Source organism: Brachyhypopomus gauderio, chromosome 5 (genome assembly GCF_052324685.1).
Source record: "Brachyhypopomus gauderio isolate BG-103 chromosome 5, BGAUD_0.2, whole genome shotgun sequence".
Lineage (NCBI taxonomy): Eukaryota > Metazoa > Chordata > Actinopteri > Gymnotiformes > Hypopomidae > Brachyhypopomus > Brachyhypopomus gauderio.
This window is the reverse complement of record NC_135215.1, coordinates 30,271,263-30,299,085: the sequence shown is the minus strand read 5'-3', so window position 1 is coordinate 30,299,085 and position 27,823 is coordinate 30,271,263. Positions and strand designations below refer to the sequence as shown.

Here is a 27,823-nt window from a genome sequence, read left to right as displayed (position 1 = left end):
AAATCAGCAAAAAATAAAAAAAATAAAAATCAACTTCTAAAAACAAGCTTGGGGCAACTCTGTACATAAATTCCCCTGTATGTTTTTAATCAGTGATAAATATAGGCCCAAATGAAACAAGTTTAATGAAGTTTAATGTGCTTATAAGACTTGTAACACAAACACAATGTATGATTATTTTGTTATACCATTAGAAAATTAATTAAAATAAATTATTGACACAAATATTGATCAGTTCTGCCTGCCACTGCTGTAATTTATTTCCCTGCTTTGTATAAGTATGTTTTATAAAGGTTATTATATTTTAATCATAAACAGAGTAATACAAATAAAGCTTTTTCTAAAAACAATAAATATTCAAAAACAATGTATATGTTACCAAAAGTAGACCATACGACACTGGAGAGAGGTACAGTGATAGAGCAGGATTGTGCTCTTCATCATAGGAATTGCTAAGTTTCTGCCATCTTCTACATGTATTGTTATAATGGGACACCGTTACAGGTGCCAGAGGACAGTGTGATTGACAAGCTGAGGTGAGCACGCTCAGTTGGAGGCAGAGGCGATCTTCTCCTGCTGTTTCTTCATGATCTCCTGCAGCTCTGAGTCCCCTCGGTTCTGACAGACAAATTACTGTGAATTATTTGGTAGATCTGCCACTGGTAGAAACAGTCCGATTATTCTGACTTGTGACTAGTATATACTGTACAGTGAGGAAAATAAATATTTGAACACCCTGCCACTTTGCTCCCTAAGTTCTCCCACTTAGAAATCATGGAGGGGTCTGAAATTTTCATCTGAGGTGCATGTCCACTTTGAGAGTCCACTGTAATGGACCTTGGGCAGGAGAAGCTGATCCTACATTAGTAAAAGCAGCAACGTGTTCTGTGACACTATTAGAAATTTACAGATGTGATGGGTTCACTCAGGATCAGAGGTGTCAATTCCAGGTTCAGAAAGTAAAAGTCCTCACCAGGATTTTGCTCAGGCTTCCTGGATTGTGTTGATTCCATTAATTTTACCTGGATTGCACTAATTAGAAAATCTAGCAAGCTTGAGCAAAATCCTGGTGAGGACTTTTACTTTCTGACCCTGGAATTGACACCTCTGCTCAGGATAAGGTTCAGGATCAGATTCTCCAGTGGTAACTAATATAACAACAAAAAAAGAATGCATCCAAACTGCAATAAAATGGCTGGAGTTTGAACTGTAAGCAAAGGGTATATAAAACATTTAACACCTGTATGTAGTTGGATTAAGCAGGTGAGTTATCTGAGGTTACATTAGGTTATCTGTGCTTGCTTGACTGTCTGTAGGTGAAGTGTGAAGTGCAGCTGACCTCTAGCTGGGCTTTCTGCACAGTGATCTGGCTGTAGACGCGAGACCCTTCCTCCCCACACACCGCCTTCAGCTCCTCCTTATTCAGGGAAAACAGCTGGGCTCCACTCAGAATACCCAAACACTCCACCGTCCTGGGACATATTCAGAGACAGTTTCACAGGTGTTAACACACACACATACACAAACAAGTTTAGGTCCTGATATCAAATTACAAACAAATGTAAATTAAAATCTGTATTTTTACACTGATTGTACATTCAACACCAACAAAACAAACTCCCAGACAATCATACTCACTGCTGGGAGAAAGATTTGGCATTGAGCCAGGTTGTGACCTCATTAGGGGAGGAGTCAAAGGTGAGGGGGACGGTCGTGCTGGAGCGTCGATGCACTTTGAAGTTCCGAATTGGTGGCTGATTCTTACTGAATATGAGAAGCAGCTCATCATTCACTCCAGACATTGGCTTTGTGAGATCTGAGAGAGAGAGAGAGAGAGAGAGAAAGTGAGACAGAGAATGAGAGAGGGAGAGAGAGAAAGAGTGAGACAGAGAGAATGAGTGAGAGAATGAATGAGACAGAGAGAAAGAGAGAGATGTGTGATAGATAGGTGTTAGCAATATGGAAAAAATTTTCCCTCAATTGTCTATGTTGAATATCACACCTGACTACAAACATTTGTAGCACACCGGACACAAAAACAGATTTCAATTTAATGTGGCATAAAACCGTTTTTAAAAATCCAGCTTGCAATATACAAACCTAAACCTAGGTCCACGTTGTGAAGATCATCTAGTGTAACTACATCTAGGATGTTGTAGGGCACATACCCTGCGTGCCCACTCCTGTTCCTCAATTTCCACCACTGCTTATCATCCTCAATCACCTTCACACAAACAGTTTCAGTTAATCAAACCCATTTTAAACACTGCTCAAACAGCATCTCTTTCTCCTTCAGTCTCTCTCTCACCTCTAAAACCTCATCCTGAAGGACAGAGAGCTCATTGGCATTGCGAGCCACAAAGTGGTAAAGAATCTTGGCATACTTCCGGCCATGGGGAGGCGCTGTGAAGGACCTACATGGGTTGGAATGTGAACGCTACAGTCACTGAAGGAGGCCCTGGAGATACACAGATCCTTCACCAATACTCAGGCCACTGGAGTGCAGTAATTATAGAAGATTGCTATGTCAAATATATAAATATGGAATATGGCCTTGGCAAACATTACAATCTATAATTTATATGAAATAATTTGGAGAAATAATATTGGAAAAGAATATTAAGATAAATGTATGATGTTTGTGTACATGTTTTATACATGCTGATGTTAATGTCACCAGTTCAAAACATACCCGTTTGGTGATAATGAAGACTGTGGTCCAAAGGACTGAATAGAGTAAAGCAAAATGAAGATGCATTAACATGAAATCTGCTATGATGGTATTGAATATTGTAAAATGACAGACATCTTAAGACAAAAGTTTAAGAAAATGAGGTTAATGACACTAGAAGTCCCTAAAATTTCAACCTCCCCTCTGAAGTCCCTAAAGAGGGTCCAAAGAACCTTAGTCCAAACTGACTACTCTGGTGGCTCCAATTAACATCCATTCATTTGCAAAAGTGGCAAAAGTTTGCAAAAGTTAATAAGTCTCTCTCCACCCTTCCACTAACACACACTCACTCATATGCATTTACACGCTCATATGCACACACTCACATGCACTCTCTCTCTCTCTCTCTCTCTCTCTCTCTCTCTCTCTCTCATACACACACACACACACACACACACACTCACACCTCCTGTTTCTTGGGGGACATCTCCCATGGTGATGTACGGAACAGTTCCACTGGAGGCTCCCAGCCATTACGGAACTGTGGAATGTAGAGAGGAGCACACTGATCCCTTGGCCAATCAGATCTGAGAGAGAGATAGAGATAAAGAGAACAAACATCATTCATTACCCAGACTATATCAAGTTATGTAGGTGTATTGACAAAGAGTGTCAATCAAAATTAAGACGCTGCTATCATGTGGATACATAGTTTCCATTATCCCTGTGACTCACACGACTTCAGAGGTCATGTAGGTATTTAGACAGCCATAGGGATATTCATAGAAATTTAAAAATGAACTGTATAGTGACTAAAGTTTATCACACCTGTTTGCACCAGGGATTTTACAGAAATATTCCAGTCAGGCTTCAAATTAAGTCACAGGACTGAAACAGCGTTGTTATAGATAGTAAAACAGTCACAGTACCGAAACAGCACTAAATGATCAGCAGTAAATATCTCAAACTCAATGCTGATGAAAATAAGTTTCTGCCTTTGTAAATTCAGATTTAATAATAATGAAAGGTAATGAAAGAAGTTTTGTTGTCATTGCACATTGTGACAAGTACAAGGGATGTAGACTGGGGGGGGGGGGGGGGGGGGGGTGTAGAGGCTGGTTTTGTACAGTTCTTGTGCCAAAGTTCACGATGGAAGGCAAGAGCCAACATCTGACAGTCTCTGCTCAATCAAGGACAACTTAAAATAAATACAGTGTGAGCAATAAAATAGAGAAACAAGATTAGACAACTTTAAAACAGGTAAATAGGACAATCTTAAACAGGTGGGTTTTGAGTGTGGATTTGACTTGTGAAAGTGAATTTATATTCCTTATGTTAGGTGGTAGAGAATTCCAGAGCTGGGAAGCAGAGCGGCTGAAAGTTCTACTCCCCATAGTAGTGAGACAGGTGGGAGGGACAGTCAGACAAATACAGACAGAAGATCTAGAGGTGCGAGTGGGGGATAGAAATGTGGAGAAGATCAGAGAAGTATGGACGAGAAAGAATGTGGATGACCTTGAATATGAGCAGAAGGATTTGTAAATGATGCAGAACGTGACTGGGAGCCAGTGGAGCTGTTGCAGGACAGGAGTGATGTGATGCATGGAGGGGGTTCTGGTGATGATACGGGCAGCACAATTCTGGACTAATTGAAGCTTATGGAGAGACTTGTGAGTAAGACTAAAAAGGCCAGAGGTGCAATAATCAAGGCAGGAGATAACAAGACTGTGGACGAAGATAGCAGTGGTATGGGGAGTAAGGGAGGCGCTAAGACGGTTGATATTATGCAGGTGGAAGTAGGCAGACCAGGTTAAGTTACTGATATGTGATTGAAATGAAAGAGCACTGACAAAGAACGACACTCAGACTCTTTACCTGTGGGGAGGGGGAGATGGAAAAGTTGTCAATATCTATGGAAAAAACTGTAGGTTTTGGATAATGTAGATTTTGTAACAATGAGAAAACCCACAGTTTTATCACTGTTTGGTTTAAGTTCATTTACTGTAAAGAAAACCAAGATTTTATTTCTACCAAACTGTCAGTGAGGGAGGAGGGTGGAAATTTAAAGGTGGGTTTACAGGAAAAATAGAGCTGGGTGTCTATAACAGTTAAAGTTAATGTTATATTTTCGAAAAATGTTGCCAAGGGGAAGGAGATAATGAAGATTAGGGGTCGCAGGTCAGAGCCCTGGGGCACACTAGAAGTAACACAAGAAGGCTTTAAGTTTAAGAGTGCAGCAGGAAAGGTACGATTTAAACCAATTTAAAGGAATCTGAGGAGGAGTGTCTATTTAGAAGGGCAATGTGACAAATTGTGTCAAATGCTGCACTCAGGTCAAGAACGATGAGGATGGAGAGTAAACCAGAATGAGCTGCCATGAGGAGGTCATTGGTGATTTTTAAGAGAGCTATTTCTGTGCTTTGGAGGAGGTGGGCTGCAGCATTTCATATAGTGGGTCATTATATTGTTATGAACAGCCCTGAAAATTGATGTTTAAGCTAAAACAAGCGATTACTAAAGCATTTTCCATGGAGTTATCTAGCTGGGAGATATGGAAAATAATACCAGTCGACTGCAGAGTAGTAGCTGAGCTACCTGGGTCGTGTCCAGCCAGGCCCCAGCAGCTCAAAGATGGTCATCTCTTTAGGGGACAGGTGTCCTCTCAGGAAGTCTACTGTATCTCGAGACAGGTGAGGAGAGATGACTGAACGCGGCAGCTCAGGGCTTCCACAACTCTGCAAAACCTTCAACAACATGCAACACAAACCAAACACCTGTTGAACGTCTGTGTGTGATTGTGCATTTGCAAGTTTATGTTCTCAATCTTTACCAGTTCGAGGGGTCCAAAGAGGAAGTGGATGAGTTCTGAGGCAGTAGGATTCTCAATGTGCTTTTCCAGTGTGGCCTGTAGGGAATATGAAAACATTAAACACAGACTGTGGAGAAGCAACTTCCCATACCCACGTCACAAAAAAATAAATGAAATGATAAAAGTGCCACCATCTTCTAGTGTTGTTCTGCTAGACTACTAGACATGTAGGACTGAAAAAAGAGGCCAGACAAAAGAGGACGAATCACTCCTGCACACACTGATCATATCCATTTTGAGGATTTAGGAATATATTAGATATTAGTATGTGTCATTTTCATCCACAATAAATATTTTGTTTTACTTTGAAGCAAATATAAAGAATGCAATAAAGTAGTTTAGCTCATTATGGTGTAGAGATTCTGCATATTTAAACATCTCACACTTTAGAGCAACATAATGTTTGTCCCTTCTACAAACGAACCAAAATCCAAAACTTAATGGCATATGCAGTAATATATCTTTGGCAGTTCAAAGGCCAAAAAAACATGAAGAGTTTATTCAGTGTTTTGTAGGTGTGGGGTGGGAGGTGATACAGGGAGTGTGGTGTTAAGTGTCTAGAGTGTGAGTTGAGCAATTGTGTTGGTGAGAGTAAGAGTGTGAACTGAACTTTAATACATATGATCTGCAAATGTCCATCTTTACATAATTATTGGTTGCATAGATTTGGTACAATTTCAGATATAGTTCAAAAATACTGCAGCCCCTAGTACTTATATATTTCTTTATCTGAAGACATCTCTTACTAGAATTAAATCAAACATTGCTTTAGTGACTGTTCTAGCCAGGTGTTACATTGTTTTTAAATGAAAGGTATCACTTTTCCCTACAAATCCTTACAATTTAGAGAATTCTGTAAATAAACTTTAAATAAATGTATGCATGTTTAGAGGTTCCACTAGGACCTTTGTTTCTGACAATACCAGTGGAATCCAAACACTAATAACACCTAAATGTTTTTTCACCCCTCCATTTTCACTCTATTAATTTATTTGCATCTCTCTTTTTTATGTTTGTACGTGCTTTATGTAGCACTGAGGTCAAGCACTACTCCTAACTCTTACCTGTTTCTTTTAAAATGCTACTCTTGGGTTTTTTCCTAACTGATATGGATGTGTAGATCCAGTCAATATTTGATTAGTAAAAAAACAAAGAAATGTTTGAAATAACGAGATCGTTAGGTGAGTGTGCTTGTGAGTCACAGCAGATAACTGCAGTCTGCATGCTAGAGGCCGGAGGAGAAGCTCACCAGCAGGTTGAAGGACAGCTTAAGTTTCTGGAGGGTGTCGATGAACTCGGCCTCAGACAGAGGTGTTGCCGTCAGGGCCAACATACTTTCTGGACATAACCACAAATCAGTCATTAATAGTTCTTTGTCATCACACACCCAAACAAACACCCAACTAATATATGACCAATAACTTTAACTAATAAAAAAATACCCTATAATTTCTACTCAGGTAATGTTTCAGATTTGTTTCAAAGTGGCCATTGTTGAGAAAACTGGCCTCAATCCAATGTCAAAATTACCTGTCTCAAATATTTTGGAAATTATCTTGTACCCAAGCCAAAAATATATATTTTTGTAAGAAACAAAAAAGCTTTTGTAAGCTCTGTTGAGAATATCAAATGTTAAAGTGCTTATTCTGTGCAGGATTCCATATTAGTTTTGTTTGAGCTTAGTGCAACATTGATAGTCATAGAATCTTGCTGAACAGGCTTAGTCACTGGGTGGGTATATCAGCAACTTCTCTAAATAGGTTTGACTTATTTATTGTACAGAAAATTTTATTATTTCTCTTCTTAGGTTAGTTTAACATTAACAGCTGCCTATGTATTTATTCTTATAAAAAAAACATTTCTGTCATGTTAGAGCCCCTGACCCCTCCCCTTTGGGTGTGTGTTTATGTTGTCTACGTCTAGTTGTCTACGTCTGTGGATCTTCGTGGGTGTGGTTGTGTCTGAGTGTGTTCATCAGTCTCACCTGTGGCTTGTCTCGTCATAACTCGGGGCTTATGTGGTTTGTCTATTTAATGTGCGTTCGCGCAGTGTCCCGTGCTCGTCTTTGTTTGAGTCTCGCCTCACTTAATGTTTAAGTGTTCAACGTGCGCTGTCTGCGCTATTTGTGTTATTATTAAAGTGACGTTTGTGCGTAATCGCTGGACTCATGCCAGCGTCACAATTTCATTGTCTTATAAAAATATTCTTAAAAATTGATTACAATTATTGGAGCAGACTGAGGGCTAATGGAAGGTGATTGAAGGTGATAGAAGGTGAATGAAAGGTGATGGAATGTAATCGAAGGTGATGGAAGGTGAATGGAAGGTGACGGAAGGTAAATGGAAAGTGACGGAAGGTGATGGAAGGTGAATGGAAGGTGACGGAAGGTAAATGGAAAGTGACGGAAGGTGATGGAAGGTGAATGGAAGGTGATGGAAAGTGATGAAAGGTGATGGAAAGTAATGGGAAGTAATGGAAGGTGATGGAAGGTGACGGAAGGTGATGGAAGGTGACGGAAGGTTAATGGAAGGTGATGGAAAGTAATGGAAGGTTATGGAAGGTGATGGACGGCTGTACCTGATGGTGCTCGTTTCTTAATCGTCCTGCTGTTGTTATGATGGTTGAGTTGAGCGAAGGCTTCTGCAGCCTTCTGTAGCCGTGCTACAAAGATCTCGATGTCATCCAGGGCACAATTTAGGATTTGCTGAACAACACATCATGCACAAACACAAACACTGATCCGATATTATATTATTAAGCATGATTACATTCTAACTTCAATTACACAAATATATTAGAACTGTAATTACACAATTACATTATAACTTCAATTACACAAATATAACTGCAATTACATTACATTATCATACACAGGCCTAATTCAAGATCTCATCAACATTCTTCTGGGTTTTAGCTCTGTTCATATGTGTACATGTATATGGTTCTGTGTTACTGTGTATGTGTCAATTAAAGTAGCACTCACCACATGCTTCTCAATGCGCTGGGCAAGTTGCTCATGGGATTCTGTTTCCTGCTGAGCTAAACATTGCCTTCTTACACCTTCTTACAACACAAACGCACACACCAACACACACACAAATTCGGAGATGTAGTTTAAAGTATCATGTGTATACTGTGTCACTCTGTGTGTGTGTGTGTGTGTGTGTGTGTGTGTGCGTGTGTGTGTGTGTGTGTGTGTGTGTGTGTGTGTGTGTGTGTGTGTGCACAGCTCACCTCTCAGGTCCATAGCTGAAACATGACCTTTGACCCCAGGGGCAGGACCTTTGAGCTCTGAGTGGGGGATGATCGTCTTGCACTGCCGCTTCATGTTCTCCTGATTCATCCTGTGGGATGAGTTTTGTGTGTGTGTGTGTGTGTGTGTGTGTGTGTGTGTGTGTGTGTGTGTGTGTGTGTGTGTGTGTGTGTGTGTGCGCAGTTTCTGCAGGTCTTCCAAGCAGTACATTGGTATAGCATTATACTGAAGAGCTCCCCTTTAAAACACCAGTAGAGACTCTTACTCCCCAATCAAACTCTTACTCCCCCATCAGACTCTTACTCCCCCTTCAGACTCACTTTAGGGTCTGAGGTCCCATCTTCTTGCCATGTTTGTTGTCTCCAAGAGCACTGTCGATGTCAGCATGCACAATATCAGCCTGAAATGATTGAGTGCAGACACAAACACAAAACACACACACACAGTTCACACAGCATGCATAAACAGAGCTTGTTTTTACACTGATATTTCATAATCATGTCTGACACCACTCATAAGAGGGGTGTTAAAATTGTTTGATGATGGAACTTCTGTATCAATTTTGCTATAATATGTTCATAAAAAAACCAAGTCAATTTCAAAACTTAAAAATGCAAAAAGTCTAGATCCCCAAACTTCTGGCTCACTGACAGGGAACAGGGAACAGTGCACAGGGAACAGGCCTGTGTGTCAGGACACACAGAAGTTATACACAATCCATCCATTTTCATCCGCTTATCCGGGTCTGGGTCGCGGGGGCAGTAGCCTAAGCAAAGAGGCCCAGGTTTTCCTCTCCCCAGCCACCTCTTCTAGGTCTTCTGGGGGGATACAGAGGTGTTCACAGGACAGCCGAGAGATATAATACCTCTAGCGTGTCCTGGGTCTTCCCCGGGGTCTCCTCCCAGTTGGACATGCCTCCCTAGGGAGGCTCCCAGGTGGCATCTAGACCAGATGCCCGAACCACCTCAACTGGCTCCTCTCTATTTGGAGGAGCAATGCCTCTACTCCGAGCCTCTCCCGGATGACCGTGCTCCATACATTATCTCTAAGGCAGCGCCCGGACTCCCTGCGGGGATAACTCCTTTCAGCCACTTGTATTTGCAATCTTATTCTTTCATCACTACACAGAGCTTGTGAGCACAGGTAAAAGTCAGAACATAGATTGACCAGTAAATTGAGAGCTTTGCCTTTTGGCTCAACTCCCTCTTCACCACAACGGTCCAGTACAGTGTCCGCAATACTGCAGCCGCAGCACCGATCCGCCTGCCAATCTCTTGTTCCATCCTTCCCTCACTCATGAACAGGAACCCAAGATACTTAAATCCACTTGAGGCAAGAACTCACTCCCGACCCAGAGAACGCACTCCACCCTTGGCCAAACGCACTCGGCTGCAAACTGATCCAGTGAGAGATGCAGATCTCGGCGTGATGATGCTAACAGGATCATATCATCCGCAAAAAGGAAACGCGGAATTCTGAGGTCACCAAACCAAACCTCCTTGGCTATGCCAAGAAATTCTGTCCATAAAAGTTATGAACAGAATCGGTGACAAAGGGCAGCCCTGGCCAGTAGAAAAACTAGACTTTTTTTCAAGGGGTGGCCAAAGGGTGAGCAAGGCTTTATCAAAGGGGTCCATATACAAATGATGAATGAAAGGAAACAAATATTTTTTCTTAAAATAACCATTTCCAATGGGGTGGCAGTAGGGATGGCAAGGGCTCTGTTGGGGTTGGCAATTAACACCCCTGCCACCCCTTTGGCTCTGCCACTGGCCCTGGCAGAGTCCAACTCCCACTGGGAACCAGTCTGATTTACTGCCAAGCTCCTGCTCTGTTCGTACAGGGACTGGATAGCCCGTAGCAGCGGGCCCTGTACCCTATACACCAGGTATCACCAAATGGCGGACCGCGGTCCGGATCCGGACCCGAACGCCGTCCTGTCCGGACCCAATTACATTCCTGATTAACTGTATACGGACCCAAATGCCAAAAAAATTTTTACGGGAGACTATATTTTAAACCGGAGACGAGTGTTACGTTCACCACCCATTTGAGTGTTACGTTGCCCCCCCCCCCCCCCCCCCCCGCTCAACAACTTTCGTTCGCCACCCCCCCGCTCAACAACTTTCGTTCGCCACTGCGGACCCGGACCTAAGGTCTGAGCTATCTGCCAAAAATGGACCGCGGAAAGATTTAATTGATTACCCCTGCTATAGACCCAGAGCACCCTCCAGAGGAATCCCTGAGGAACACGTTTGAATGCCTTCTCCAAATTCACAAAGCACATGTGGACTGGTTGAGCAAATTCCCATGCACCCTCTAGGTTCCCTCTATGTTGCAAAGACATCTCAATCAGGACAGTCCCACAGTCCCACAGTCCCATCCAGAGCCTTAAGGAACTCAGGGTGGATCTCATCCACCCGCGGAGCCTTGCCGCCAAGGAGTTTCACAACTACTGTGGTCACCTCAACCCGAGTGATGGGCAAACCCCCATCCAAGTCCTCCAACTCTGCTTCCTCTGTGGATGGCGTGATGGTGGGATTGAGAAGATCCTTGAAGTATTCCTTCAAGTTTGCCAGAATCTTCTCAAAGCTGATCGAAAGTCGCTTTCTATGGTCTCACCGAACTCTTCCCACACCCGAATTTTTGCCTCCGCGACAGCCAAAGCCACAATCCGCTTGACCCTCCTGTACCCATCTGCTGCTTCTGGAGTCCCACAAGCCACCAGGCCCTGTAGGACTCTTTCTGTGACCTAAGGGATCCTGGTGGTTCTAGAACCCAAACTGTGTGTTGAGATGAGCCTAACTATAATTAGTTGGTATCTCTCAGCCTCGCAAACCAGCTCAGTCTCCATCCCAACCAGAGAGATCACATTCCATGTCCCAAGGCCCCACGGCAAGGCCCCTGCCTTCGGCCACCGCCTAATCTACACAGCATCAAACCCCTAGTACTACATCTCTCACAGGTGTTGGGCCCATGGGAGAGTGAACTCACGTGTCTCCTTCGGGCTGTGCCCGGCCAGGCCCCATGGGTAGAAACCCGGCCAACAGGCGCTCGCCAAGGAGCCCCTCCCCCAGACCTGGCTCCAGGGTGAGGCCCTGATCTGGGCAAGGGTATGTGAGTCCTGTTATTTATTATTAAATTCCATAGGTGCTGTTGGATCACTCTTCATCTGGCCCATCACCTAGGACCAATTTGCCTTGGGTTGTCCCTACCAGGGGCATTGCCCCAGACAACCTAGCTCCTAGGATCAGATGTGTCAATTCCAGGTTCAGAAAGTAAAAGTCCTCACCAGGATTTTGCTCAAGCTTGCTAGATTTTATAATTAGTGCAATCCAGGTAAAATAGACCCTTTCAAAGTTTGTATACAAAGATGACGTCACGAAGATGCGCGCGCATATTGGCAACGGAAGTGTAGCATTTTATCATTGACTTGCGTTAGCATCAGCGCTGTTTTTTTTAAATATGTAGTGTTGTTCAAAATAGAGATGTCTGGTTGTTGTGTATACGGCTGTTCGAACCGTTATTCGTCGGGTAAAGGTTTAAAGTTTTATCGAATACCATCTGGATCGCATCCATTTCAGAGCAATAGGAGACGGCTATGGCTGCAGGCTGGGTGGACTGGACAGATGACATCATAAAGAATGCCCGCGTCTGTAGCGCCCATTTCATTTTAGGTCAGGTGGATTTTCGTACATTTATTTAATTCAGGACGTCTGGTTATAACTGTCAATTACTCGGCGAGGGCTTAAAATAAAAATGGGCTTGTCCGAAGTGCTATTGCTAACTAGCTAGTGCAAGCACTTTCGGATTTCACGTATGTATTTTATACATTGTATATGCATTGTCTATTGTATATACACATATGAGATTTATAATTTCATTTGCCACGTTTATTAAACTGAGTACAGTAACAAATAAAATATTGTTCTACAATATATGTCTCTGTACTTTTTTTTTAATCATTGTAGCATGTTCACCAAAATAATCACCTCATTTCATCCAGTGACTTGTAGGCGCGCAGTTTCTCTTTAGTGTAAACGCTAGGTTTCTCAATCAAATAAGTAAAGATATCTGGCCACTGAACTGGAGGCTATTCTGACAAATCATTCTCCCATTCTAATATTTTGTAAGGATCTGGAAGAATTTCTCCTGTCGGCAGGGTGAGTTTGCTCATAGAAATGATACGATCTTGATTATTAAGCTGACTGACGTAGAGACTTACAGTAGATTCGGCTATTATTGACTTTTATTTTGAAAGATCGAATTAAATCTAAATCCCTGCGTATATGCATCATCATTGTGTGAGGATAATAGTGCAATAATGTCTTGCTACACATACATACAGTGCTTGAAAATAGTAACGTTTATTATCTTGTTTATATGGTAAAGAATTTGGATCTGCACTGTGGTCCCATGGGACAAATCTCCACTTCCGTTGCCAAAATGCGCGCGCATCTTTTTGGTGACGTTGCTCATGAAACCGTCTATTAGTAGAATCAACAAAATCCAGGAAGCCTGAGCAAAATCCTGGTGAGGACTTTTACTTTCTGAACCTGGAATTGACACCTCTGCCTAGGGTCATGTAGGCATGCAAAGGTGGTGATCCATGGAGTTTATACACAACGTTAACTCAAAATGATCAAAGTGGTGGTGAGGTCAGAGATGAATGCCCCTATTCTATTGTTAAAATTGCATGTGAAATAACAGATGCCTATATTTATATTACAGGCTTATATGAGGAGGTGTGTGTGTGTGTGTGTGTGTGTGTGTGTGTGTGTGTGTGTGTGTGTGTGTGTGTGTGTGTGTGTGTCCTCCACCTCATTGCAGCAGAAGAAGTGAATGTCAGGTTTTTGCTGTTCTGTGTCCTGACAGACCAGCAGGAGCACAGAGGGATAGCGAGTCTTATTCAGCACAGTCTGACTGTGATGCACTGTGGCCAGAGGAAAATTCTCCAGCTCTTCCTGTTATGGAGAGACAGAGAGAATAAAACCTTTCCATGAACAAATTATGCAGCTGTTGGATAGTGACTGTTGCATCCTAAAGTCCTTTATCTAATCTATCTTGGTGAAATACACACGTACACACATACGTGAAAAAATGAATCACTCACCATAGTGTCACAGTCCAGGAGTTTGATAGCCTTGTCGCTGACCTGCAGAAGCATCTCCTGAGTCCAGATTTTGTCTTTAGAGTCCAGGACAATCAGCTTCCTCACTGCATCGTCTACTGTGGCAATGGACTCCATCTTGTCCATTATAAATGTGCACAGATGCTGAAAAGACATTGGTTCCTCTTTATTTACCTAAATAGGTCAGTCAGTCAATTACTCATGCAGTTTCATCATTTTAGGTGCTGCTGTATTTCAGTCATAACGTTTATTTAGTTCAAGTACATAGAAAATTTCCTTTATTTTTAAATGTATACTTACTCCAAGTTTTGTTTAAATGTTGAATACAAAATCATGGATTTTCATTCACTTCACAATGTGACTCTTAATTACACAATGTGTAACTAAAACTAGAGTTAGTTTTTAATGCTAATTCTATTTTAGTATTGCCTGCATGCTGAAATACAGTTGTGGCAGCATCACAGAACAACTTTATGGTGGCATAAAAGTAGATGTGTATTCTGGTGTGAAACCCACCCATCACTGTAGCTGCTCTCCCACCCACACAGTACACGTACACAAGACACTTCTGAGGAAAGACATCTGAGGATAACCAACAGCAGCACCTCATGCTGTACACATCCCTGACACTTCCTGTTCTATCCACCAACGTTTGTAAAGATCTACTGGGACAGCTGAGCCAGAACCACCTGCTTCTACCCCAGTTTCTACTCCTGAACTGTCAAAATGGCCACATCGGTTTATGATTACACACATGCTGTAAATTGTGTATGTATTGCTGTATTGTAAATTTTAAGTTTCTCAATCTGTTCAGCACTTTTGTCAACTAACATTGTGTTAAATGTGCTCTATAAATAAATTGACATTGACATTGACATTGACATTGACATGCTGTGGATTTATCCACCAGAACACTCCACTGGATGTTATCTTTCTATCACTCACACTGAAGTGCTGCACACACTACAAACACACATGCACACTGCACTTTAATTCTGGGACTCTCTACATACGTGAACATCATGACTGTTACTGCATACTTAGGCTCCTGTGATACACAAGTGTGTACCCTATACAGAATTAATTTGCAGTCAGTCAGTTTGAAAAATCAAGACTTGACCAGTTTGAAAAATCTGGTCAAGTCAGTTTGAACTGCTCACTTTCCAGAGACAATCATACCAAGAAACACATTAGTTCCCCTTTTCCCTCAGACAGGCAGACAGGACCTGTTTGATGCCAGCTACACAGTTACAAAATATTGTAACCAATGATTCAGAATCTATTTTTGTGCTAATTACTAGTACATTTATCACTCTTTTATATCTTAATGTCATTATTATAAGACACTAATCATGTGGTATTATTGATCCTTGTTTAACAGACAAGCACACTATTTACATTTAAACTCTGTAATACAGTTTTTCTCCTCAGTTGATTTTGTTCGTTTCTCATGCTTCACATTGGCATCACAACTAGTGCATTTCTCAAAACAATTAATGCAAACAGCAAAACTCAATTATATACTTGCAAAAGCAGATACTTCACTCAAAACTTCTTTGTTTTTGCCCCAAAAGCAAATATTTAGTATCTCTGTGTGCCATTGACTATGAACAAGGCAGTCAAAATACTTAGTCATGTTATCAGTGCAACTTTAAGTCACAGTCAATGCAGACTGTATATTCTGATGGAAACTAGCTAAGCCTTTGATTTCAAGAATGCTGCAAATTCTGTGGTTACACACACAAACTTACATGGAACACAAAGTTACATATGACTGTATGTGGGAGACTGATTGAAATTGGAAAGAAATTGGACTGGAATCAAATTTGTACAACAATATTGATTTGTTGACAAAAACAAATCTGATTGAAGTTCAGAAAAGACAGACGACTGGAAAAACTGCAAAATTAGAAACTTATTCTACACATTCAAAACAACCTGAGTACATATATCCTCCTCTTGCTGTGTGAAAATGGAATTTCTGATATCCTATAAGGTATAAGAATGCAAAAATGCAACAAAAAAATTGAATAACGTCAGAATTTACATCAATGTGCAGCATTACAGCAGATAGCACATTTCTGAATTACGTACATGTTTTCTCTATGAAATTTTTGAACGATTAAAGACACAGTTGTTCTTCCAATATTCAGCTGCGACCAGTTTCAGCTATTGTGAGACCATGATTACATGTAAAACATGGTCCACAATTGTTGCCCTTATTTCACTGTTTTGTCCCCTCAGCCTTACACCACACAGTCTTACTCCTCTTCTTGGCTGTTCACCCTGTACATGGCCTTGTCTTTCCATTATGACACTTTGTCATACTGCAGTGTTTAGCGTCTATAAATGTTTGTCAATTACAGTAAAGGTTCATGAAAGGTTCACCTCTGACCTATGTTGAAACCATTGGTTGATCTAAACCTTCACATACTCCCAAAATGTAACAAAAAAAAAAATAAATATAAAATGATGCCTTAGAGATTATGACAACATGTTCAGCACTTTTGCATATAATGACCTAGGCGATGACCTAAATTTTTTGGAGGGAAAGGCAATTCAACAGATAATACGTACAACACCTTTTGATAAACATGACATAAGCAACTGATAATGTAAAAAACAACAGACAATTGTCCATTTGCAAAATGTACAAAAGCATTTGCAAAATGTTAAACACAATGAGAAATGCAATTATGATGTGCACAAGTGACAAGGAGATGTGGAGATTGAATGAACAATTTTGAGAATTTCAATTCTGATCTGAGAAATGAACCAAATCGACTGAGAAAAACTGTAAGCTGTTAACACTGCATACATTAAAATGTGAATCCAAAACGTGAACCAATGAAAATTAATTTCCCCATATTTTACCTCATCATAGAAACATTCCCACTTCTGGCCACCAGGGGTCCGAATCCCCAGAGTACTGGTGGTTTCTGTGGAGACTTTCACACTGACATTTCAGTCTTATCACAACACTGTTTGTGAGTACTGTGACTCCCGGTACTTCAGAAGTATTGCCAGCAAAGTCATATGAATCCTAACTGTGTGTCTGAGTCATCACACCCCTTTATGGTCATTTAAGCTACATACATGATGGTAGAACAAAATTCAGAGCATTTTATTTTCATGCCTGACAGTATAAAGAGAAAGCAAATCTACTTCAGAATTAGCCAGAATAAATGAGAGTGGGGTCAGGGATAGAAAGAGCTGACCGCAAAACTCAGTGGACCACAGACGCTCTTTAGAACAGCAACAATACAATATCAACAATACTCCAATATCAACAGTACTCCAATATTAACAATTCTGACAACTGGAGATACCATGGCAGGAATAACAGCATTCCTCTGTTTTTGAAAGGACTGTACCACTTACTTGCCTTATGCAAAGTAAAGTAGTCTTTAGTGCTCATTAACCATTTCTCAAGGCCAGAGGTGGGCAGTAACGAAGTACATTTACTTAAGTACTGTACTTAAGTACAGTTCTTGAGTATTTGTACTTTACTTAAGTTGATTTTTTTTAAATACTTATGACTTTCACTTCACTACACTTGAATAACAAATACAGTACTTATCACTCCACTACATTTCTGTCCAGCTCTCGTTACTCGTTACTTCCACACACAACTCTCTTCCCCTCCCCCGATAGTATTTTCACAGGTGACAGCCTATCAGCAATCAAGGATGTGTCTGTGAGGTGTAAAATCAAGTTCGGTGTCGCTAGTCGTTCTTTTCCTAAATAACAGCAACATGAGCGGAGACGGCGGTGATGGAGCATGCCAGGGTTGCCAACTTTTCAAGATCGCTTGGAGGGAGATTTGAACCTGGACTTGGTGGCGAGTGTAAATTGTTGATCGGGGGGTGGCGAACGTTACCGGGGCGGTGAAAAATGGACACAAATTAAGTATTATATCGCGATCGCCGGTGGTTGATAGATATAGATCAGAGGTAAATAAACTAGATTTTTTTTCGGCGTGAGATATCGGAACTGTGGCGTGAGAGCGTGTGAAAACGGTCAAATGCGTGTGTCTCACGCTCAATGCGTGAGAGCTGGCAACCCTGGCATGCTCTTTTGCACCCATGGCCGTATCTCGACAAAATGTTCCAGTTTTCTGAACGGATGAATCATTCCTATCGTTTTAAATGCATGCTTTGTTTGCCAAAAACAAACTATATCACTGCATACCAAAATTCACCGTCCCACCTGAGGAAGTATATTACGGTATGCAGCCTAAATGTTTTGTTAAGTGACTATGTAGTCAGAGGAGCTTTGCAGTAAGGTGTCACATATGACCGTGTCCCCCTCCGTTAGCTGTCACTCCAAACCCCTCGTCTCTGTGTTCCGTATCTGTTCATCCCGCCCCGCTCGTTTGTCTCGTAATTCCCTTGTTTATTGCCACGCCCCTGTATCATTGTCTACACCTGCTCGTAGTTAGTTTCCATGTATTTAAGCCCTGAGTCTCCCTTGTCCTTTGTCCGGTATTTTGAATTTATTTGTGATCGTGTCTATCCCACTGCTGTTCTCTGTGCCTGACCATTTTCGTGTTTCTCCTGTTTCCCGTGCCCCCTGTCTTGTGATGCCTGTCTTTGCCTGTTTTACGGACTGCCCTCCTGTGATTGACCCTGCCTGGCTAAGCGACGACGAATATGGTATTCCCTTCAATAAATCTCGCTCTTCTCAGCGATTGTGTCCGTCTCCTCGCTCCGTGGCGCAAGCCACGTTACATAATACCGGACCAACCAAGGACACAGCGAGAGAGCGAGACTCTGGTGAGTTCGAACACTGTAATGAGATGTTGGCTGGATTAATCCGGTTCGACTCTCCGGTATTGCAGTACGAACGAACCAGAGACAGGAAATCCCCTTGCGCTGTGGGTACAGGGGAGTCTCGTCGCTGCAAGAACAAAGCGAAGACACTTCCCACGTCTAGCTTTAGCGACGAGCTCCCTGGTAAGCGCTATGTGTCTGCCCGACTCCAGCCTGTAGCACGAGAGTCGGGCAGACGGAATGAATGTGCAGACGAGCGTTGGCTTGGCTCTCGGTTGGCTTTCAAAAGTCATTGTGAGCTCCCGATACCTTCGACGAGGCGGAGTCACCAGGAAAGCCACCGAGAAGCAGTTGTGTCTGTATGTTCTTCCAGGCGCAGACCAGACCGGGGAAGGAGGAAGACCACGCCCCCAGTACAGAGCCCCGCCGCCACAGCGCATGAGGTCGTCATCTTGCCGGAAGAGGACCTCCCTCCGCTACTCCCGGAAGCTAACCCCCGAGGGCTCCCCAAGAATTTTTTGGGGGGTCGTACTAGCCACTCAACCCAGGAGTGGCCGGCTGGTACCCGGGATGACGTCAGAGCGGCAGACACGCCCCCCGAGGACGTCAGAACGGCGGACACGCCCCCCGAGGACGTCAGTGCGGCGACTCCGCCCCCCGAGGACGTCAGTGCGGCGACTCCGCCCCCCGAGGACGTCAGTGCGGCGACTCCGCCCCCCGAGGACGTCATGTCACCTCTGCGGCCTGTTCCCGCGATCCTGAGGAGGTCACCCACGCCAGTTCCCGTTCCCGCTGCCCGTCGGCAGTCCACGCCAGTTCCCGTTCCCGCTGCCCGTAGGCAGTCCACGCCGGCTGCTGTCCCCGCGACCCTGGAGAGGTCGCCCGCGCCGGCTGCTGTCCCCGCGACCCTGGAGAGGTCGCCCGCGCCGGCTGCTGTCCCCGCGACCCTGGAGAGGTCGCCCGCGCCGGCTGCTGTCCCCGCGACCCTGGAGAGGTCGCCCGCGCCGGCTGCTGTTCCCGCTGCCCGCCAGCGGACTCCGCCTGTTCCCGCTGCCCGCCAGCGGACTCCGCCTGTTCCCGCTGCCCGCCAGCGGACTCCGCCTGTTCCCGCTGCCCGCCAGCGGACTCCGCCTGTTCCCGCTGCCCGCCAGCGGACCCTGCCTGTTCCCCTTGAGACTGTGCTGCCCCCTGTTGGGCATGGACTTTGTGTTCCCCCTGCTCCGCCCTGTGCCTCCTATGTTCCGTTGCCCGTGTTCCCCTTGCTCCCTGGTCCCATCCCTGGTTTTGTTTTGGTCCCTGTCCCCGTGGTTGTGTCTGTCAAGGTCTGTGTTCCTGTTCCCGTGTCGGTTTCCCGTGGTGTCCTCTCTGTCCCTGTCCCCATGTCTGTTCCCCAAGTTGTTACCCACCTTGTGCCAGTACCTGTCTCCGTTGTTCATGGTGTCTTTGCCTCTGTGTTTGCCTCCGCCCTGTCCCCTGGCCCTGCTCCCGTGTCTGTCCCCAGTCCTGTCTCGTCTGGCCCTGCCCCTATTCCTCGCCCTGGCCCTGTCGGGTCTCATTGTGTCCCCTGTCCTGCCCAGTCCCTACCCGGCTCCTGGCCAGTCTCTGCTCCCCTGTCTCCAGTCCCTGCCATGCCCCAGGTCCCTCGTCCTGTTTTGTCCTGGTCTGTTCCTCCGGTCTGTCCTGTGTCCCGTGGTCCCCTGCCCTGTCTACCCTTGCGTGCCCCGGAGTGGCACGCCTTGAGGGGGAGTACTGTCACATATGACCGTGTCCCCCTCCGTTAGCTGTCACTCCAAACCCCTCGTGTCTGTGTTCCGTATCTGTTCATCCCGCCCCGCTCGTTTGTCTCGTAATTCCCTTGTTTATTGCCACGCCCCTGTATCATTGTCTACACCTGCTCGTAGTTAGTTTCCATGTATTTAAGCCCTGAGTCTCCCTTGTCCTTTGTCCGGTATTTTGAATTTATTTGTGATCGTGTCTATCCCACTGCTGTTCTCTGTGCCTGACCATTTTCGTGTTTCTCCTGTTTCCCGTGCCCCCTGTCTTGTGATGCCTGTCTTTGCCTGTTTTACGGACTGCCCTCCTGTGATTGACCCTGCCTGGCTAAGCGACGACGAATATGGTATTCCCTTCAATAAATCTCGCTCTTCTCAGCGATTGTGTCCGTCTCCTCGCTCCGTGGCGCAAGCCACGTTACATAAGGCTAGTGAAATGACTTTGCCTGCTCACTCCACTGCTAGGTCTGCTAGGATCACTATAAATAATGTTAACATTATATTGGCAAGTAATTCAAACTACGGAAACATCAATAAGGGAAACCGTGTGGGTTAATCGAATCTTGTCAAATAATGTTTCCATTCTAATGTCAGTGTAGAATTAATGTCAATAATTCTAATGTGGCTGTGATTTCTAGTTTGAAAAGAGTTTGTTAGCATGTTGGGTGGCATGGAGTTGGTGGGCTTTAGCCATACTGCAAAAGGTTGTAGCAAGGTTAGACTACCAAGATGCCACACTGCTAATTTTACTTTGTCTTTGTTTATATTGACTGTAGCATAATGTTGTATTGGATGACTGAATACCTAACTAGCAAAGAGAGAAAACCGTCATTTTATTATTGACTTTTAATATGGTAACATAATTTGCTTAAACAGGTTAGGCTAGGCTAATCAGTGTATTGTGGTTTTAGAAAATGTTTTTGTTCCTTAAACTAAAGTGTAGGTTAAACTTTTCTGCTACCACTACCTGAATGATGTACATCATTGGAATATGCCTTATGGATTATTATCAAAGACTGTATGAATATTATGCCCAAAGAGGATTTGGTAGGATGTATAATACTTGTACTTTAATACTTAAGTATTTTTAAAAGCAAGTACTTCAGTACTTTCACTTAAGTAAGATTTTGAACATGCAACTTTCACTTGTATCGGAGTAGCATTTGACCAGTGGTATCTGTACTTTGACTCAAGTAATGAAATTGAGTACTTCGTCCGCCTCTGCTCAAGGCATATTGCAAGCATGTAATATTTACATTTCAGAAATGATGAGGTACAGCACATTTCAAACAAAACCTGAGTTATGAAAAGTATCTGTCAATGAAAAGCATCTGTTAAGATCCTGATGTCCAATTCCAGTTTGACCAGCACTGTTTCTTATGAGTAAATAACAACGAAGGTGTAATATCTTTGTCATACACTATAAACCTGTTTGTTTATGTGTTTGTGCATTTGTGTGTATGATAGAGACAAAGTGAAGGAGAGACGCTTCATTTACAAGATCTTATCAAAACTCCCACGGATAGTGCTACCACCATGTCTGACCCATATCTAAGGTTAAACTCTAACAGAGCAGTATTTATTCAAATCATCCTCCATAATTGATCAAAAAGCCCTGATCATTCAGAGTGCCAGAGGGTTTTGTGTTACCCATATGCATTAAACATCCAACTTGAACCACACACCCACTTGTCTGCATGTCCGATCACAGTGTACCCTAACACAGGAGAGTTTTCAATGGGCTTTGAAAGATTCATTCGGAGTATAAAGGTCCAAGCCAAGCACATGGAAGCAAGCAGGCAGGAGCCAGACAGGTGCTACAGCCATGAAGTGGAACACTTAATGGAGTTATTGTCCAAAAACACAACACTAGCAATGCCAGTTAGCATTACAAGCATTACTGGTGAAGAGCCTCACCTGGACATGGTACAGTGAGGCCTCCTCCATTATGAGATTCGAGTTGGAGTATTTCTTGCGTTGCTCTGATTGGGGAATAAGAATTAATGTTATAGATATACTAAAGAAATATGACTATGAAGGCAAATGCAATGCAACAATGCAACATGTGCTGTGAACATATGCTATCTGGCAGGTTTACTGGATTAACCTGGTAATCATCAGAACACTGGCTGAATCTGGGGAAGGAACATTTCACATGACAGATTACAGGAATTCGCCCTTGGCTTAACTAAATATTTTATGCATTGGTGTTCTGTTATTTCTTATGTTTTTCCTGCTTTAAGCTTTCTTTTAACAGAGAGTGATAAACATAACATAGCACATGCTGGTCTATGTTACAACATAACAAAGACATGTTGGTCTTTGTGAGAATCTAGGTGAATATATGAATATAAATATGTGGGAGGGCAATATGTGCTAAGCTGTGCAACATAAAATGAAGAGTAAAGAAAGTGCAGGTGTGCAATGTTGAATAAGATGACAAAATTGTCCAGTGCAAATGGCAAAATCAGTCAGTTAATGATGTGTGTGTGTGTGTGTGTGTGTGTATGAGGTGGGGGGGGGGGGGGGGCAGTTGCATCACATCATCTCTCCTGGTTTAGAGTTTGATAGGCCTGCAGGAAGAAGCGACTCCTCAACCTCTCTGTGTTCGCGTTCAGGGAGCGAAAGCATTTCTCGGACCTCAACAGAGAGAATAGTCCGTTGTTGGCATGTTTGGGGTCTTTCACAATCTTCCTGGCCTTAGTATGGCACTGCTTGTGAAAGATGGACTGCAGGCTAGAAAGTTCCGTCCAAGTGATGCGCTCTACTAAATGTACCACTCTCTGGAGAGACGGTCCTGCTTGGTTCTATTCCCAAACCACACTGTGATATTTCCCATGCGGACGCTGTGAGGTGGTATAGACGCTATAGTGCCTTCTTTGGTATGTCAGGACCTAGACAGGTCCTAGGAAGTTAAGTTATAGTATGCCTTTTTGAGACATGTGTGCAGCTGAGAAGCGTATTGTTTTCGACGGTCTTGCCTAGTCTAACTGTGAAGTGCGTTAGTCCCAGATGTTATTCATGTTTGCACATGGGGTGTGTGTGATTCATTGAGCCACAAGAGAAAATAAAAGACACATAACAGCCAACCGGACTGAGTGAGTAAATGTGGATATTGAGTCAGTTACTATCTAGAATACCAGTCAGAAACTAGCATGCTGCACACACTGAATGTTGCAGTTACACACATGGATGGAAGAAGTCTAAGATTTTCCAATTTGGTTTTGAGTTTGGAGGGGACTATTTGAGTTTGGAGGGGACTATTGTGTAAAAAAACTGTGGTCAATGAGCAGCATTTTAATTATAATTACAATAATCAACAACTTATTAATAATTGTGCATGCAGTTTAATTTATGATTTTGTACCAGGCATGTCATGCCATTATTATAATCACATGTTCCCCATGTCACAAGCTACCCCTGCTTGCTGTCTCTTATGACAGGACACACCGATCCTGCTACAGAACTGAAGGACAAGAACCAGAATCAAGACAGAAATGTTACTGATTCAAGGCATGATATTCTTAATTGTAGATTGTCTGGAACAACATCCTACCAAATACTTCACAACCAAATACTTCACAAAGACCAGAAGAAGAACCATGACAGGTAAAGATGGCTTATTGTTGTTGAGCGGGGGGGTGGGGGGGGGTGGCAAACGTAAGTTGTTGAGCGGCGGGGGGGGGGTTTGTTTTTCGCGATCGATCGCCAGTGGAGAGTGACATAGATATGAATCAGAGGTAAATAAACTAGATTTTTTTTCTCGCCGTGTGAAATCGGAAGTGTGGCGTGTGAGCGTGTGAAGACGGTCAAATGCGTGTGTCACACGCTCAATGCGTGAGACTTGAGAGCCCTGGATTTATAGAGATTTTCACTCTATAGCTAGCTAATTTACTCCTTCTAGTTAACACCATCTTGTCCAAGATGGGAATAATTGCCATTTGACAGGTCACCTGGGTTAACTAGTCAATCTGTTAAAATGAGTTTTGAGAAGTATGCCAGCTGAATGGCTGTGTTACTTTGAGACAAGCAAGCCACTTACTTGTATGTAATGTTAGGAAATGTAACGTCGTATGTAATGTTAGGAAATTGGTTTTAATTTACTGTGTTGTTGAAATTCAATGTAACAAATGTTAATAAGCTATATAGCTAGGTAACTAGTATGCCAATATGGCTATATAGCTAGCTAGGTAACTAGTATGACTACTTAGCTTATTTTATTTCCTAGTCTGAGTCTATAGACTGCGTTATGATATAAATCTACAATATGTGGTTCATAATACAATACATGTCTTTGTTAAATCTTTTGTGATGGAGTGTTACATTTCTAATATACATTTAATCAACAAGATCATCAAGGTACCCAACTTGGCTAAATTAAACGTAAACTCGTGTAGCTAACATTAGCTTCTCCACCACTGAAGAGAAAAATTTTTCATCTAGTCAAATTGTTAATCTGTATTGTTTGAGTACTTCAATATACTCTAATGCAGGTCCTAACATATACACCCAATTAGGGGTGCAATTACTTACTTTATGAGGTGTATGCAAACATACTATCGGCGCCCCCCGAACGAAAGTTGTTGACGGGGGGGGTGGCGAACGTAAGATGGACACAAATTAAGTATTATATCTCATCGATTTGGCGCCCCCTCTAGTGCAGCGCCCCTATGCGTCGCATACGCTGCATGCCCCCTTTTTGCGCCACTGCACCCAATGTTCCATGGTTCACTTCTCAGATAATTAGGTTACTTGGCCAAACGAACTAGCTAGATTGATTTTGACATTGATTCTATGTGAGCCACTGAGGTACAATCAATTATTCCCGAACCTACAAAAACAAACAAACAAAACATCTGGGCAGTCCTGAAAATATAATTACTGTCTTATCTCCTAGGGCCTTGGTCAAAAGGAAAGGTGTTCAGAGCAAGCTGGCACAGAGCCCTGCTGCTCACACTGGAGTGATGATCCGTGCACATGTGTAAGCTCTGGTTCATACCTGGTGGAGCAAAACACTACATCTTCTTTAGCAACTCAACTGAAAGCAAAACAGGCATGAGGGCACGCTGGCACAAAACAGTATCTCTCACACGATTTTCATCATTTTCAGTATCTGGTCTATAAATGGTTGAGACCCTCCCAATCTATGTAGCAACAGTAACCTTCTGACTTTCTGGATCATTCCAAATCATTGTCACCTTGACTCCTCCGTCATGGGCTGGGACAGTACTTCAGTATGGCCAGCTGCTGTCCTGAAGTGACTGCTGAAGGGCATGTAAGCTATCTGTCTCACCTCTTCACCTTAGTCTCTCCAGAGCATGATGTCATTCTTTTTATCTGTGTTGTTTCCTAGTGTGAAAACGAGCTTGGTGTCTTTTCATCTCACCCTAAGAGATCATGGAATCACCCTCTGATCATAAGATTATAACAACTGTAAAATGTATAGATATATAATCATTAAACAAAATGAGACTTAACGTATCACACTGGTCTACAGGTGATTTTACCATTCTTATTTTCACAGGGTGAATAGTGAATACAGGAAATGGAGCATTCACCATCTCTTTCAGTCCAGTAATGTTAACCTCTGCATACCCAGAGGTATCGTGGAAGAACAGTCCTGAAAGTCTAAGCACAGGCATGTGGAAGACATACAAAGGAATAATCTCAAATCTACCAGCAGCACTACACTACAGTCCCAACACTCAAACAAGTACAGTAGGATCAAATTCCTCACTGTCAGCCACAGTTCTCTGTCTGGCTTTCTCTCTAAGTTTCCTCCTCTCTCCCTGAAAGTACTGTACTAATTTAGCTCAGCAGTTGACTGAACTATTTTCCCTCAGGTACTCCAATATGGAGACTGCAGGCAACAGAAGCATTAATGCTTGTCATGTTATCATCACTAGTTAACACTACACTACATTGCTTGCCATTAGCTAGTAGCTACAGTACTTTAAAACACCTGAAACAGGCTAAAGTGTGGTTGTATTTCACCAAAAAGGATTTCAACACCAGAATGTGTTTATAGGAATCCATCAAATTTACCATCAAAAAGTAGCAATTTTTTTAATAAAGTGCAGCTCATATCAGATGGAGTAATATTGCTTTGTAGTTCTCAGATGAACCACTCTATAGATCCAGTCCCCCATATGGAAGCATATATGTTAAATATGCTCATAAAAAGTTTGGGATATTTGGTTATTGGATGAAATTTTAGGATGAGCATAAAATGCACTCTAACATTTACAGGTGAGCTTAATGCGACCTTCTTTAAACATTTGAATGCACATGTTCAACTGTTTAGTGTTTCAGTACTTTTGTACAACTTGTTGACCTCTATCAAGGAGCTAAATGATAATAACCAATACATTTCATAGTTCAATTAGAATTTATATTTCAACAGTTCAACCCCATCATGCGTTTTGCATTTTGACATCATGAGACTAAGACCTAACAACTGATCAGCAGTACCTGGCCATTGCAAGGCTTTAAACAGCATGTTCTCAGATGGAAGTGGGCACTGAGCTTACAGTGTCAGTGTCATTGGCAAGTTGCAGAAAGACTGGAAGAGTCACAAACAGGCATACAAGTGCATGTCCTTTGGTCACACAATGATGATAGCTTCATTGTGAACAGTGCCCTGTGCAACCACATGATGAACGCCACACAACTCAGACACATTTAAGAGAGGTGAGTGGCACCCCAGAGTCAGGTCAGACCATTCAAAACTGTTTATATCACACTGCTCTGTGTGCTAGATGACCTACAAGGCTACCCACACCACACCACCAGGCACAGGTGTCTTACAGAATTAGTGGCATATGCTGTATAAGCCAGACATTTATAGCAACAGTGTCTGAAATTAGAGAAAAACCATGACCTTGTTGCTGATATTATCGAAAATTTAATTTCACTCATGTAGTTTAAGGAGAACAAGTGATACATCAAATGATATACATTTCAGGAGTTAAAGTGATACATAGAGCCCCACACTGCTTACCATACAGGGCCTTTGCACTGATTTTGCTGTCAGATCTGGCCAACCCACTGCAGGAAGAGGGAGAGGATGAGAAAAGACTATTTCTGCTCTTCATTGCTCACACTGCTCTTCATTGCTCTTCATTGTCTTATTAAATAAGCCACCTAAACACACTTTCTTCCAGCACTAGAATACAATCACTCTCTGAAATCTGAAATGGAGTCTTAGAGATTTATATCAGTGTGTTTTAGCTCAGTGACATGGTTGGGCTATCCTGGACAGGACTGGCTAAGATTATCCACAGGTCAGAGAGAGAAGGGTAGAGGTCAAGTTCAGCTATTAAAGTAATGCAAACATTCTATTCAGTTAACCTAAA

General features: G+C 42.8%; 2 protein-coding genes across 2 annotated transcripts in view; both read right to left on the bottom strand.

The window, feature by feature from the left end:
- Positions 1–27,823, bottom strand: part of LOC143515079 (epidermal growth factor receptor kinase substrate 8-like protein 2) — a 133,789-nt gene that overhangs the window by 33,454 nt on the left and 72,512 nt on the right. The gene's annotated exons all lie outside the window — the stretch shown is intronic.
- On the bottom strand, positions 192–27,562 carry LOC143513953 (epidermal growth factor receptor kinase substrate 8-like protein 2). The gene is made up of 18 exons (XM_077004634.1): positions 27,469–27,562; positions 22,386–22,450; positions 13,907–14,068; positions 13,614–13,757; positions 9,114–9,193; positions 8,775–8,884; positions 8,524–8,600; positions 8,118–8,244; positions 6,790–6,878; positions 5,502–5,576; positions 5,267–5,415; positions 3,138–3,258; positions 2,693–2,727; positions 2,309–2,414; positions 2,101–2,224; positions 1,639–1,816; positions 1,340–1,472; positions 192–618 (listed from the first exon to the last, which is right to left on the bottom strand). The coding sequence occupies exons 1-18, from the start codon at positions 27,560–27,562 to the stop codon at positions 547–549; spliced, it is 1,941 nt and encodes a 646-aa protein (XP_076860749.1). The 3' UTR covers positions 192–546.